Source organism: Cebus imitator, unplaced genomic scaffold (genome assembly GCF_001604975.1).
Source record: "Cebus imitator isolate Cc_AM_T3 unplaced genomic scaffold, Cebus_imitator-1.0 Scaffold537, whole genome shotgun sequence".
In the NCBI taxonomy this organism is placed as follows: domain Eukaryota; kingdom Metazoa; phylum Chordata; class Mammalia; order Primates; family Cebidae; genus Cebus; species Cebus imitator.
The window spans coordinates 1,765,360-1,779,550 of NW_016107852.1; the positions used below are offsets into that span (position 1 = coordinate 1,765,360).

Genomic DNA, 14,191 nt, shown 5'->3' on the forward strand with positions numbered 1-14,191 from the left:
TACGCAGAACTGCTGCTCCGGGGCGCCGACAACGCAGCTGCGCGGGGCAAAGCAGCTGTGCTGGCCGAAACAGCTGCGCTGGCGACCTGTGGAGCTCCTCCGCCTGGAAATTGCCTAGTCTGTGGGCAATAAAAATGCGGCATCCACTCACCCTCTACGCTTTCACTGGGAGCTGCCATCCTGAGCTGTTCCTAAACGGCCATCTTGGATCCTCCCCCTTAATTGATCTTATACAGGTACTGTGATGAGCATGGCATGTAGTAAATTTTAATAATATGAACTATTACTATTACCAATATTATTAGTAAGTTGTTGAGCTTACTAAGGTCACTGGCTTTGGGGCAAAACATACATAATATGCAAAGGTTCCAAATCTTATTATCTTTGGATCTTGGGTAAATGTCTTGAATTCCTAAGTCACTTTCCTTATCTGTGAAATGAAGGTAATCTCCGTAATGTTTATTGAGCATTTTCATTGTATCAGGTAATGTGCCAAGTCTGAAATAGTGTGAGAATTAAATAACTATTAAACAACTCTTTTCTGACATATAAGAAGCATGTATTAATGTTAGCTTTTATTTTTAGTAAGTTGGTTTTGTTAGTTTTTATTATTAATACTATATATTATTAATATATATTAATATTATATAATACCTGACATTTACATCTAGTTAAACTTTTGCTAATGTGAATTTCTCTTTTAAACAGTGTATTGAAAATGTGTCCCGACAGAATTGTCCAATATGTTTGGAGGTAGGCTTAAAATATTTTTTACTTTGGAAGTCTCAGCTCTTGAATTTAAAATACTTGGATGTTTATATTGTCTTCATACAAACACTGAAATTTATTTCCTTGACAGGACATTCACACATCTCGTGTTGTTGCTCATGTCTTGCCATGTGGACATCTTTTACATAGGTAAAGTAACATTTTTTTCTCAATGATGTTTGAAAATAGTAGAGATAGTTTTTGTTTTACTAAAATAATTGTTTATTTTCTTTCAGAACATGTTATGAAGAAATGCTGAAAGAGTGAGTGTTTGGGATTTTAAAAATAATTGTAAGATGTTTGATTTTTTTATGTGTGTGGGGTGGGGAGCTGGACAAACATTGTTACTTATACTGTACTGGGCATAGCAGATATTTATATTGAAATGGGTAGCATAGATGAATAGTGTTAAAACTGGACAAAGCGTCTTGGATATAGAACTACATACTTTGTCCATATGTTCCTCTTAAGCCTCGCCTCCTCCCATTTGGAGATAGATACCTCTTTTTTTTCTGGCCATGTATACCAGGAAGCACAGTCTATGCCAGGTGCAGTTATGTTGTAAAAATGTGAAGAATATTGCTAAAATTTGTTAGGCTGTTATACTGGCCAAGTATAATGGACTACAAAGAAAGTATGTGAAGCGATCATTTAGAGCTAAGACTTTATTAATGGAATGGATATTAAAATTATATGAAAATAATTGAAAACAGGAGACTGGATTTTGGTCCTACAAATTGATGAGCAAAAATTTGAAGAGCTAGATAGAGGTGATTTTGTTTTTTTTTTTTTCAAAATTTTAGAAAGGAAATAACATGATCTGGATAATTTTAACAAAAAGAGTCTCTTTGCATGAGTATATTGAGAAATTAAGATTGTTTAGCTAAGGAGTAGCTTAGTTTGTAAAAATATATGATCTGTATTCTACAAATAATATGGACTACTACTTCTCCATTTTATAGGACTGAGAAAAAAGACTTAGTTTTAAGTAAGTATACAGGAATTAATTTAAAAGTTTTATAGTGTGAAAGTTCCTAGGTTCCTAAGCGATTATGTTGAAATAGAGGATAATGCCTATCTTGAATGATTCATGTGCCAATTAGCTTGCATCTTTTTGTATACCTCAGTTAATATATTCTTTATTTAATGTTTGGAAAATAACCTTTCTATCTCTGTTAGAGGCTACAGATGTCCATTATGTATGCACTCTGCTTTCGATATGACCAGGTATTGGAGACAGCTGGATGCTGAAGTAGCACAGACTCCTATGCCATCAGAATATCAGAACATGACTGTGGATGTGAGTAGAATCAGTACTTAAAACTTCGTAGATTCCTTGTTGACACTCTTCTTTATTTTTGCCCTCCTGCTCAAATTTGCCAGAAGAAACTATTGGTTTGACACAGATGCTAATGTGATGATTAATAATTTTTAAATTTTAGTTAAATAATTATCTCAGATTAGGAAAAATGTCCTAAGAATACCTTTATGTAGTTTTTTCCAACACTAGATGGCAGGCAAAAACTTTATTCTGAATTGTTTACACATTACTTGCCAGTCAGTCAGTAATATAAATGGCTAGGGTTGGATCACTGGTGGGACATTTTAAGTATGTTTTATTTTTAATTATTTTACATTTTATTTTAGGAGAACATATTTGCTGATTTTTGAGATGACGTTTTGGTTTTTAGTGTTTATTACCCTTTTTATTCCATCCAAGACTTATTTTTTTTCGAGTGCACACAGGAGACCCCTTTTTCACTTCTGTTGTTCACAGAATCATAAGCAAGTAACAAATTGAGAGAGAAGAGTCTCATAATTACAGAGAAGTCTTGATCCATGATCTTGGGGGAAAAACTGTCCACACTAAGATGCTGCTTGCTTCTGGGGAGAAACTTCCTAGTTAACTTTACCTTCAGGTCTCTAATGGGTGTCCAGTTCCAAGAGTGCGGAGAGTCCCTTCTGAATTGTCAGATAATGATCCTAAGGTTCAAAGTCCAGAAGCTTTATTGCAGTGTAGGTTGGAAAGGCAGTCTTTCTCTGATGTTGTTCTCAGAAGACCCAATCTCCAGATTCTAGATTGTGAAGGGTTTGATTGTTCTTAGTCATTGGATCATCAAAATTTTCTTTACCTGGTGAAAATACATTGGCATAATGCATAAAAATTTTATAGCATTTAGTCATATCAGAGTTTAGTAGTGGAAGATACATGAGGTTCTGTTATTAGGTGCATATGCTTTCCAGTGATGATTTTGTAAGGGGTCAACTTATGTTTTCCACTCCAGTCGGATCTGATTATCATCAATCTTTGACTAAGGCAATCCAGTCAATTCAGTTAGTTTTGCCTAATGCTATTGTATCTGTAATATCTTATTTAACTACTTTACAACTTGTCCAGTGAAATAAGTACCCCTGTCACTGGAACTTTCTCCAGGAATGTCCCATGAGAGAAACACATTTTATAATAACCTTTTAGCCACTGTAATAGCATTAATCCTCTTGCATGGGATACCTTCTATACAACCAGAAAACATGCACTGAAAATGACAATTGAATGTAATTGCTCTATAAATACGTAAATGGTCCATCAAGTAGCAGAAATGTGTACTTGAAGTTTTGATTGTCTTCCCAGGATTATGGTTTCAACAAAGCAAACGGTCATAAATTATTTTAGCAATTTAGCAACATATATAAATTTTATATGTACGTATAAAATTTGGATTAGTTTATCTTTTCCATGATAAGCCATGGAATGCAGAACTTTTAATAATGGAAGCTTTAAGGATTTACGAAGGGCCAGGTGGCTGTCCAGGTTCTCTGTGAGTCCACGCTTAACATTGGATTTGTGTCCTCTAAATACCAGGTTAGGTGCCTACCACTGATAACTGAAGGGTAATTATAGATAATTTGACTTGGATTGTGGAGTTGATTGAAATCTAAACAATTTCAATACTGGCTGATTTAATATGAAAAGCTGGCCAACTATTTTCTTGATATTCAATTTTTATCCTGCTTGGGTTAGCAGTTTTATAAACCAGTCTCTCCATTAGAGTTCAAGGAATTGTTATCCAGTCCAAGTCCTAAAATTATCAGAAATCTGTATTTCAGAGTGCTTGTCAGGGTCCTTTTCATCCTTTCACGAACCTTCTTGAAGACACAGTACTCTAGGATTTTGCTTGCTTGTGAAGTTTTCAGAGAAGCTGCATCAGAATTAAGCATTTAACTGTGGAAACAACTTAAAATGGTTACAGTTAAAGATGTGATTAACAAAGACATTGGTTATTTCTGTGGCCTGCAATAACACAATAACCATAATTAAGACTGATAGCACATACCCAGACAAAAGAATTTTAGAATCTCATATAATCTTGGAATAAATTTTAATAAAAAATATAACACAAAGGTTAAATATCATTTTTTATTTGAGAATGCTTCCTATATAATTTAACAGATCAAATAATCCTTTTTTTCCTCTCTTTTGGATGCTGCAGGGACCCTTTGTAGCATGCCAAACTTAGAGGTTAAAAAAAAGAAAAAAAGACTTAATTTTTTTTCTTTTTAATTGTACTTTGGGCTCTGGGGTGCATGTACATATCCTGCATCCTGCAGGATTGTTACATAGGTGCATACATGCCATGGTGGTTTGCTGTCTCCATCCCCGGCCCCCGTCACCTACATCAGGCATTTCTCCTGGTGTTATCCCTCCCCATCCTCCCCAAGCCCCTGTTGTCCCTCCCCTCTTCTCCACCCACCCCCCGCCTAGCCGAGTGAGTATTGTTCCCTTCCCTGTGCCCAACTGTTCTCATTGTTCATCACCCACCTATGAGTGAAAACATTAGGTGTTTGTTTTTCTGTTCTTGTGTCAGTTTGCTGAGAATGATGGTTTCCAGATTCATCCATGTCTTTACAAAGGACACGAACTCATCTTTTTTTATGGCTGCATAGTATTCTGTATTTTCTTCGTTCAGTCTATCATTGATGGGCATTTGGGTTGGTTCCAGGAAAAAGACTTAATTTTTAAGTTGAAATTTGATTTTGGGAAGCTTGTCAAGTGTGTTGAAGATCTAAAGCACTTGACCAAAATAAGATCACAAGTCACTGTAAAATCATAGTCATTGTGTATAGCCAATATGAGAATTAACAGGTTTTAAAAAGCAATTACTTTTACTCTTTGAAACTCAGTTTTCTAAACAATCAAAAGTCCTAAGACAGTTTGTGAGAAAATCTGTCTCCCCTTGTCTTCTCTTTTTATTATTTGCAGTTTATTCAAAAAAGTACACAAAAATATTTTACTGCCTTATTAATACTACATGAAATCTTTGTTCGAAAGAGAAAGCCAGATTTTACCTTTGTAGTTTCAGGACTAAAGCTAATTTTAATAAAACCTTATAAACAAATCCATCCAATCTGTCAGTTTTTGACCACAGAAGATTTCCATAAACTTTTATATTTCCTTATAAACTTTAAAAATTCTTTCTTTTGAATGTTCTATATTTTAGTCTACATCTTTTTTATTCCTCGAATTTGAAACAACCTTTAAGTAACTTCAAGCTAGACCAAAAATTTTTTAAGCACATCTTTGCAACTTTTCTCACCAAAAGTATGTCTTACTTATTTTTTATTATTTTTATTTATTTTTTTATTTTTTTGAAATCTCTGCAACCTCTGCCTCCCGAGTTCAAGTGATTCTCCTGCCTCAGCCTCCCTAGTAGTTGGGATTATAGGTGTCTGCTACCATGCCTAGCTAATTTTTGTATTTTTTAGTAGAGATGGGGTTTTGCCATGTTGGCCAGGCTGGTCTCGAACTCCTGACCTCAGGTGAACCACCTGCCTCAGCCTCCCAAAGTGCTGAGATTACAGGCTTGAGCCACCACGCCAGGTCGCTTGTTTTTACACTGTGTAGGGAATTGTTTTTCTTTATCTAGTAGTTTTAATTACCTATATTAACTACAATTTTAACTCTTTAGTAATCCTAATTTCCAGTGAAAACCCTAAGAAGTAATTTTGAACTGGTTTGTATCAGTATTTGTAGATGGAAACCATTTTAATTTTTTGGAAGGATATTTCCTTAAATGATTAATTATTAAGAGATCTAAATATATTTACCTTTTCTATGCTATATAAAAATAAGATGCCAAAGTATATAAACTTAAACTTATAATTAATGTTTTAGCATTTTAACTTACAAATGACTTAAAAGTTTTATGATTATTTACTTAAACATATGACTCTAAGATTTTAAATTACTGAAAATAAATTTGAAATTATGACCACAGGTGGCAGAGAAGAAGCCCTAGTAGGCTTGATTCTGCCTTGTAGCTACAGGCCTAGGCACTGAGAACATGTACACAGGCCTCACCTCGTCATACTTCATAATCTAGAGGTTCAAAACCCAAAACATAAGCTCACAGTCAAATCAATCAAGTGTTGAATTATATTCAACAGACACCTTTGAAGCCACTCCTATTTTACTAACAATATAAAAACTGGCTTTATTTACCAAGTGTTATCACATACATATAACACTTATAGGAATACAGACATAGGCAGAAACAGAACTTAGAGCTTTTCCTAAAGGATTCTCATTTTTCTATTCCCCATTCAGACTTATCAGTTTTCCAATTACCTGTTTCATTGCCCTAAGCAGTTGTTAGCTAGGCAGCCCTAAGTATGCATTTCTAAAGGGCCAACTCTTAGGTTAAATAAGGTAGAAAATTTATATCTCAAAAGCACAGAACTAAGACTTTACACATAAATATTTACCATCATTTGCTCAAACCAAGGAAAAAATGGTGTAAGTAAAAGTTAAGACAATATGGCCAGAAAATCACCTTAAACAAAGATGTGACTTATTATGTAAATTTAAAACAGTGCTAAGAGTTCCTAGTGTACACAGACACCTTTACAAATGGAAATTTCTTTTATACATATAAATTTATTTTACCAAAAGGGTTTCAGGATAGCCTTCAGTATAGTATAGCCAGTTAAATGCCAGGAAGATGTTTTAGTTCCATAGATGGTTTTTAAAAATTTAACTGTTGTTTCTTAGCTAAAATTACTGAGTTTAGGGTGGAGCCCACTAAGAGAGTAGGGGAAAGAAAACATTCTTTTTTATTGTTTGCAGTTTACTAAAAAAATTAAAATATTTTACCGTCCATCTCTGTGTCTGGACTCAGCATGGATAGATCTGAAAAAGAAGCAAGTCTGCTTTACCTAAGGGCCTATATTTTATAAACATTAAATAAGGAAATGTTTGTAAGATTTTTAACTAGCTTTCTTCTTGCCACCTTTTTGCTTTTTTTTTTTAGCCTAACAGGCTAGCTTTCTTTTAGCCTTCAGAGCAGTATTCCATCTAAGCCAAAAGGCTCATAATTTCTCTTAAGCTTTTTATTTGCTTCTTAAACTCTAACAGCTCCTTATGGCCATTGTCAAATGCATTTCTTAGACTGTAGTTTTAGGTGTTCATTTGGAACGATCCATTATAATTTTAAATTACCTTTAGTAAGATTTTGCCGTTTCTTCTTTTTGTTTTTTTTTGAGACAGAGTTTCACTCTTGTTACCCAGGCTGGAGTGCAATGGCGTGATCTTGGCTCACCGCAACCTCCGCCTCCTGGGTTCAGGCAATTCTCCTGCCTCAGCCTCCTGAGTAGCTGGGATTACAGGCACGCGCCACCATGCCCAGCTAATTTTTTGTATTTTTAGTAGAGACAGGGTTTCACCATGTTGACCAGGATGGTCTCGATCTCTTGACCTTGTGATCCACCCACCGCGGCCTCCCAAAGTGCTGGGATTACAGGTGTGAGCCACCGTGCCCGGCCCCGATTTTGCCATTTCTATAAGCAAATGGCATTTTATCCTTCTATAAAACGTTTAAAAGTTGTTTGCTGCTTCTGGGGCCTAATACTTAGATTTGTAAATGTAGGCAGAGCCGGTAGATTGCTCAGTTCGTCAGAAATTAAGGATCCTATTTTCACCTTGAAACTTGGCTTTGGCTCTCATATTTCCATGGTACACTTAACCAGTGATTTTTCCCTACTTAAGCATGCAAGAAAAAGAGTCAAAGGGTGCAGGACACGAAAAACCCTGTGAATTTATTTCCAAAAGCCAAGTTTACATGCCGTGCTGTTTTGCCATTTTACTGTTCTTCTGCCTGACCCAGTCGGACATAAGAGGGCTTTAGCTAGATCCAAGGTAATTGGATCCTGGACCTAATCCAGTTTTTGTTGCAACTTCTGAATCTAATTCAGATAAAAAATGTGTTCAAAAAAACTTGGATAGCTCAAAACACAAATCCGTTGAGCTTTAGACACAAATCCGCGGAGCTTTAGAATCTAAGAGAGAACTTACCATGATTCCTAATTGCTGTCAGAGAGCAGTGGACTCCCAAGAGGCACTTTACTGGGTCCCTTGGTGCTCCTGGGGGTCACTGAAAGGTCTATTTCAAATCGCACGTCTGATGCCAGCTGTTTGAAGAAAAACCTTATACAAATGAAATTTAACAGACCTTCATTGAGAAGCAATTTGTGTTCAGGCAGCCCCGAACCAGAATAGATTCAGAGTGTCTTGACTTTCTTTATTTGGTTGCAATTAGCCTGCAACCTAAAGCATAAAAGGTTGTTTCTGTGCCTTTTGTCTTATGGAGAGTGATCATCTTTTTCCCTTTAATTGAGATGTGTTGCCGTCCCTTCTCAGCCATAGTATTGAGTTGTAGATAAGAATGGGAAAGCCTAGATTGTTTTCTGGCTGGGTAATTTTTGGTTATATTACACATTTTCTGAACATCTTCAAATATTTCAGCATGCAAGAATAAAAACCACTTAGCAAAGCCAAATGAAATTTATTTTTTGTTTTATTTACACTGGAGTGATTTATAATTCATGTGGATAATTAAATTGTCAGGGCAATGAAAAATCACTTTTGGGATACTAACTGGTAATCATGCGATGTTTGACTAGAGGCCGAAGTGTGCTATGTTCCATGTAGATAATTTTTTGAAATAATGGCTTCATTAAGATGCAGTTCACATATCATACAACTCATTCATTTAAATTGTACAATTTGGTACGTTTTAAAATATTCATGTAGTTATGCAAACCCCACAATTTAGAACATTTTTATCATCCCAAAAAAGAAATGCTCCTACCCATTAGCAGTCATTCCCTAATGCCCGAGGCCTAGGCAACCACTAATCCACTTTCTTCATTTAGATCATATTTTTTAAAGAATTATTTTCCAAATTATAATTTAGAGCAAATTTGGAAATTTTCTGCTTATTGTAATGTGAATACTCAAAAGCTAGAGCTCTTCTTGCATAGTGTGTATTGATTTTCAGGTTAACACCTTTGTTATTTTTCAGGTTCTTAGCATTAGAAGAAATTAATTGCTAAACAGCATCTTCTTGTTATTGTAGGCATGAGTGAAGAGCCTCTCTCTCTATTTAGTCAATTTTAGGAATTACTGTTTTTGGAATTTAATTCATTCCTGAGGCAGAGAAGACAGGGAACTTAGTATACTAAACCTAAAAAATAAGCAAAAATATTAATTTTAATACTAAAATATATTAAAAAGTATATATTTTTATAAATATATGCAAAGTCTAAAAATTTTGGTTTTATTAACTGAGATACATTTCTGACTGAAAGATAATGAAATTGTATATATTATTTTGAATTGTAAGTATCAGGTATTGATTTGATTATGCCTAGGTTAATTTTCTTGCTTGTACTATTTATATTATTTAATATTTGGAAACTATTTTAAAATAAGCTTTTTTGTTTTTCTCAAATCTGCCTTTTCACTTTCTGAATTCAGAGCCACCTCAATAGCCTTTTAGAGTTTTCAGTGAAAAAAATAAAAAGAAATTTCTACTTTTGGACATATTTAGACTTATATATGTACTTTCACATCTTTAATATGATTTTCAAGGGATTATTATGAGCAGACAATGCAACTTGTATTTATAAGGTTAAAATATTTCATTTGAATTAATCTCTTTTCAGATTCTCTGCAATGACTGTAATGGACGATCCACTGTTCAGTACCATATATTAGGCATGAAATGTAAGATTTGTGAATCCTACAATACTGCTCAAGCTGGAGGATGTAGTTTTTCACTGGATCAGCAATGACCAGCCTATGCAGTACTGGAGAACTTGGCATTTTCTGATATAGAAAAAGGCTTTCCTTGGTATCCTGTTATCATGTGTCATAATCTATGCATTAGAGTTGATGTGTTTTGTACTAGTGTTACAGCATAAAATCATGTTACAAGTACTTAAGGATTCAGGGTCTCTTGATAGAATTTTCATAGCTCTATATTGAATGAAAGCCATGTGCTTGTGTTTGGATTGGAAATTCCTTTAGTGTCAGTTTTTTGGAAGCCAATGATGTTTGCCACTGATATATTCATAGAAATGTATTATATTTTCATGAAACTTTGCTTTAAGTGACACTATGCACGCAGTTCATTTCTAGTTCTTGGTAGAACTGCACTTAATTCTCAGTAGTAGTCTTGACTTTTTAAGGCTGTGCTGTAGTAAGTTCTCCCCTACTGTTAAAACCTAATTAAATATGCTTTAGAATTTTCTATGAAAGTCCTCTGGATCCTCTAAATGTGAATTTTGATGTAATAAATGCTAATAAAATTATATTAAAACAATGTTTTATAGAAAGTTTTTTCCAAAGTTTTCTGTTTGGCTCAATTAGGTCAGTATCATCGGTTCTATAATGTAAAATAAATTTTCTTTCTTTTGAGGTATTCTGTAAGAGTAGTTGGGGAAAGTATTATGTAAAATAATAAGACTCTTCCAAAGCCTTAATCAAAATATTAACATTGAAAAAAAAATTTCTTTAGGTTGCCCCAGATTATTTCTTCAAAGAGTCATTCATTCATTTATTTAGTGAGTATTTATTTTGCAACTGCTATGTTGCAGATATGTTTCTAGATGCTGTAGAGACAACAGTGAACAATAAAGACAAAAGTCTCTGTCTTCATATCTGTGCATGCTAGTGTTCATCATATTTAATTATTTTTCTTTATGCAAGGAGTGGATATCTTTATTGTAAATGAATGGAATATTTCTTCTTTACGCATGTGAAAGTAGGGGAAGGGCATGGGATATTCCTGGCAAGATCTCTGATTTCATAATACGTTTTGGGTTTATATAATGGAATTAAATATACCTCTTAATTCAGGAACAAAGTTAACAAATATGTTTGATGATTCTGCCGACTTTGACAGTAGTGTCTCCGTAGTAGCTTACCATTAGGCTAGGAAGTAAAATGTACACATATTAATTGATAAGTACTTATTGAGCACCAGTTGTATTTCCAACTTTGATCTATTTGAATCTTTTGTGAATAAGAAAGATAGCCTTTTAACTAGAAAGCCTAAGAGGTTTGGTACATTTGTTTCTTCTTTTGTTGAAATTTATTTACCTGGATAAAGGCAGCAGTTTGGGACTCAGATCTTTATTCTATCCTACCTTCTTATCTTCTGTATTCTACTCTTATGTTCTTTCCCTTCATCTGTTTCCTTGGCCTGGGCAGAGCAGCAGTGCTGATCTTGATTTGAGAAAGCATGTTTCTGGTATTGCCAGTTAGTATACAGATACAGAAAAGCTGGTTTTCCAGATCTAATCCTTTTTTATTTTAAACGGTTTTGCTCTGTCATTTAGGCTAGAGTGCAGTGAAGTGATCATAGCTTACTGCAGCCTTGACTTTCTGGGCTGAACTGATCCACCTCAGTCTCCAGAGTAGCTGGGTCTACAGGTGTGTGCCACAATGCCCGGCAGATTTTTACTTTTTTCGTAGAATCAGGGTCTCAGTGTGTTGTCCAGGCTGGTCTCGAACTCCTGGGCCCAAGCAGTTCTCTTACCTCAGCCTCACAAGGGCTGGGATTACAAGCATGAACCACTGTGCTTGATTCATATGTACTACTTTTTATGTTTGTTATTATTCTGCTAAACCAATTTAAATCATGTTATTGCTTTTAATCATTGAATCATTGGCTCCTTAAATAGGAGTGAGAGTAATTAGGCTTTTCTGTTTTCAATGTCTATGTGCTAGGGTCATGTATTAGCATTAATTACTACAGTGATTCTGTGGGGGTAAGTGGTGTCTTCATATTATAGACAAGAAAGCTGAGGTTTAGAGGTTAAAATGACATGTTGGGGGTAAATAACAGACACTATATGTTGAGTTGGGAATCAGATCCAAGTCTGTGACTACAAACCCACTTTACTGTATTGCCTTTGACCTAAACTTCCATATTGCTAAAATAAACCTCACAGCTAGTCATCTGTCATTGAAGAACTCATGATTTGATAGATCGACCTTTCATTTTTAGGTGACTCTAGTTAGAAAGACTTATTTCACAATCTGATTTTTCCTTTAACTCAGGATCCAAATGTGTCCAAAATAATGCAGAATACATGTGCAATCACTTGTTTATGCTATCCAGTCATGTACTTGAAGCAATTTTCAAAGTCTCTAGGCTACAGTACCCAGGGTTGCTTCAAGTATTGGTTCATGAGTTGTCAACTTGATGATTAAAATCCTTCAGCAAATCTCAGTCATAATCACAATAAAATCTAAGTTCCTTAGCATTCATTATGCAATATTTAAAATATATTATCTTACCCTTAAATATGTTTTCTTTTTCTGAATTCAAAAATATAGGTTGTACCTCTGGAAGAAAGAAAGTAAAAAACTGAACAATCCTATCTTCCAGAGAGAACTACTGTTAACATTTTAATAGATAACTTCATCTTTCTTTTCCTGTTCTTTTTTATAAAGCTTACAGGAATTCTAAATATTTAGCCAGATCTTAAGTACACTAGAGTTATCTGTCCCTGAAATAAGTCAGGTTGCCCTGCCGCACAATTTGTATCTATAGTTTACTTGTATTATTTTTGAAAAAAGTAAAATACCTTTATGAATTTCTTGGTGCATAGCATCTCATCAGCTTCTTTTATCATTAAAGATTTATGTATGAAAAAAATAAGTGTATATCAGATTGTTCATTTCTTAGTGGGGTCGTCTTAGCCAGTACATAGAGCTCTGTATGAATTAACTTTAGCTTATGTTTGAAGTAGTAGTTTGTTTATGATGTCACAGATTTTAAAATCAAACTCAGTTTTTATTTCTTCACTAAAACCTATTTTCATATTATATACATGTTTAATTTCCCTTTTATTTTCATTATGCATCAAAATAAATTTACTAAGTACTAAAGAGCCAACTTATTTTATAAGTGCCTGGCACTTAATAGGTATTCACTAGTTGAATAGTTTAATTTGCAATGAATTAATTTTAAATGATAGTTGAAAACTATGCCACTTTATTTTTCCTTTGTGTTATTAAAATTTTAATTGATGATTGTATATATTATATATATGGAGTACAATGTGATGTTTTGATACATGTTTACATTGTAGAATGATTAAATCAACTTTATTGCCTCATACCATTTTTTTTGTGGTAAAAAAAATCAACACTTAAGATCTCTTTTAGTATTTTTGAAATGTACAATGCATTATTTGTTATACTCACCATTCTCTATAATAGGTAAGTAAAGTTTATTCCTGCTGTCTAACCGAAGTTTTGTACCCTTTGATCAGTATCTCTCCTTTTCCTATCCACCCCTCTTTCCCCAGTCTCTGGTAACTACCATTCTACTTCTACCAGTTTACCTTTTTTTAGATTGCACAGATAACTGGGATCACATAGTATTTACCTTTTTGTGCCTGGCTTATTTAATTTAGTATAATGTCTTCCAGGTTCATCCATGTTGTCATATGTGACAAAATTTCTTTCTTTTATAGAGCTGACTAGTATTCTGTTGAGTATATATGCCACTTTTTGTTTTTCATTCATATGATGATGGACATTAAGGTTGCTTCCATATCTTAGCTGTTGTGAATAATGCAGCAGTAGACACAGTGGTACAGAAACTTTTTTGACACACTGACTTCAGTTCCTTTAGCTATATACCCAGAAGTGGGATTGTTGGATCATATAGCAATTCTGTTTTTAGTTTTCTGTTTCTGTACTGATTTTAATACTGGCTGTTTTAATTTACATCCCCACCAACAGTGCGCAAGGATTCCCTTTTCTCCACAACGTGTCAATGCTTTTATCTATTTGATAAGTCATTCTAATAGGTGTAAGGTGATATCTCATGTTAATTGCATTTTTCTGATTAGCAATGATGAGCATCTTTTCGTTGGCCATTTGTATCTTTTAAGGAATGTTTGTTTACATCCTTTGCCCATTATTTAATTGAGTTCATTTTCTTATTATTGGAGTTCCTTATGTATTTTGGATATTAGCCCATTATCAGATGTATGATTTATATATTTTCTTTGAATTTATAGGTTGTCGCTTCATTCTGTTATTCCCTTTGCTATCCAGAAGCTTTTT

General features: G+C 34.2%; 1 protein-coding gene across 3 annotated transcripts in view; it reads left to right on the forward strand.

The window, feature by feature from the left end:
• Positions 1 to 10,440, forward strand: part of RCHY1 (ring finger and CHY zinc finger domain containing 1) — a 39,284-nt gene extending 28,844 nt beyond the window's left edge. For 2 of the 3 annotated variants that reach the window (XM_017514753.2, XM_017514750.2), the window contains 5 exons: positions 709 to 753; positions 860 to 918; positions 1,005 to 1,031; positions 1,948 to 2,068; positions 9,769 to 10,440. In XM_017514753.2, coding sequence (XP_017370242.1) covers positions 709 to 753; positions 860 to 918; positions 1,005 to 1,031; positions 1,948 to 2,068; positions 9,769 to 9,897 — 381 coding nt within the window. In that variant the 3' untranslated portion in view covers positions 9,898 to 10,440. The remainder of the gene's footprint in view (positions 1 to 708; positions 754 to 859; positions 919 to 1,004; positions 1,032 to 1,947; positions 2,069 to 9,768) is intronic. The other variant, XM_017514749.2, reaches the window with a different exon arrangement.
• The last annotated feature ends 3,751 nt before the right edge of the window (positions 10,441 to 14,191 follow it).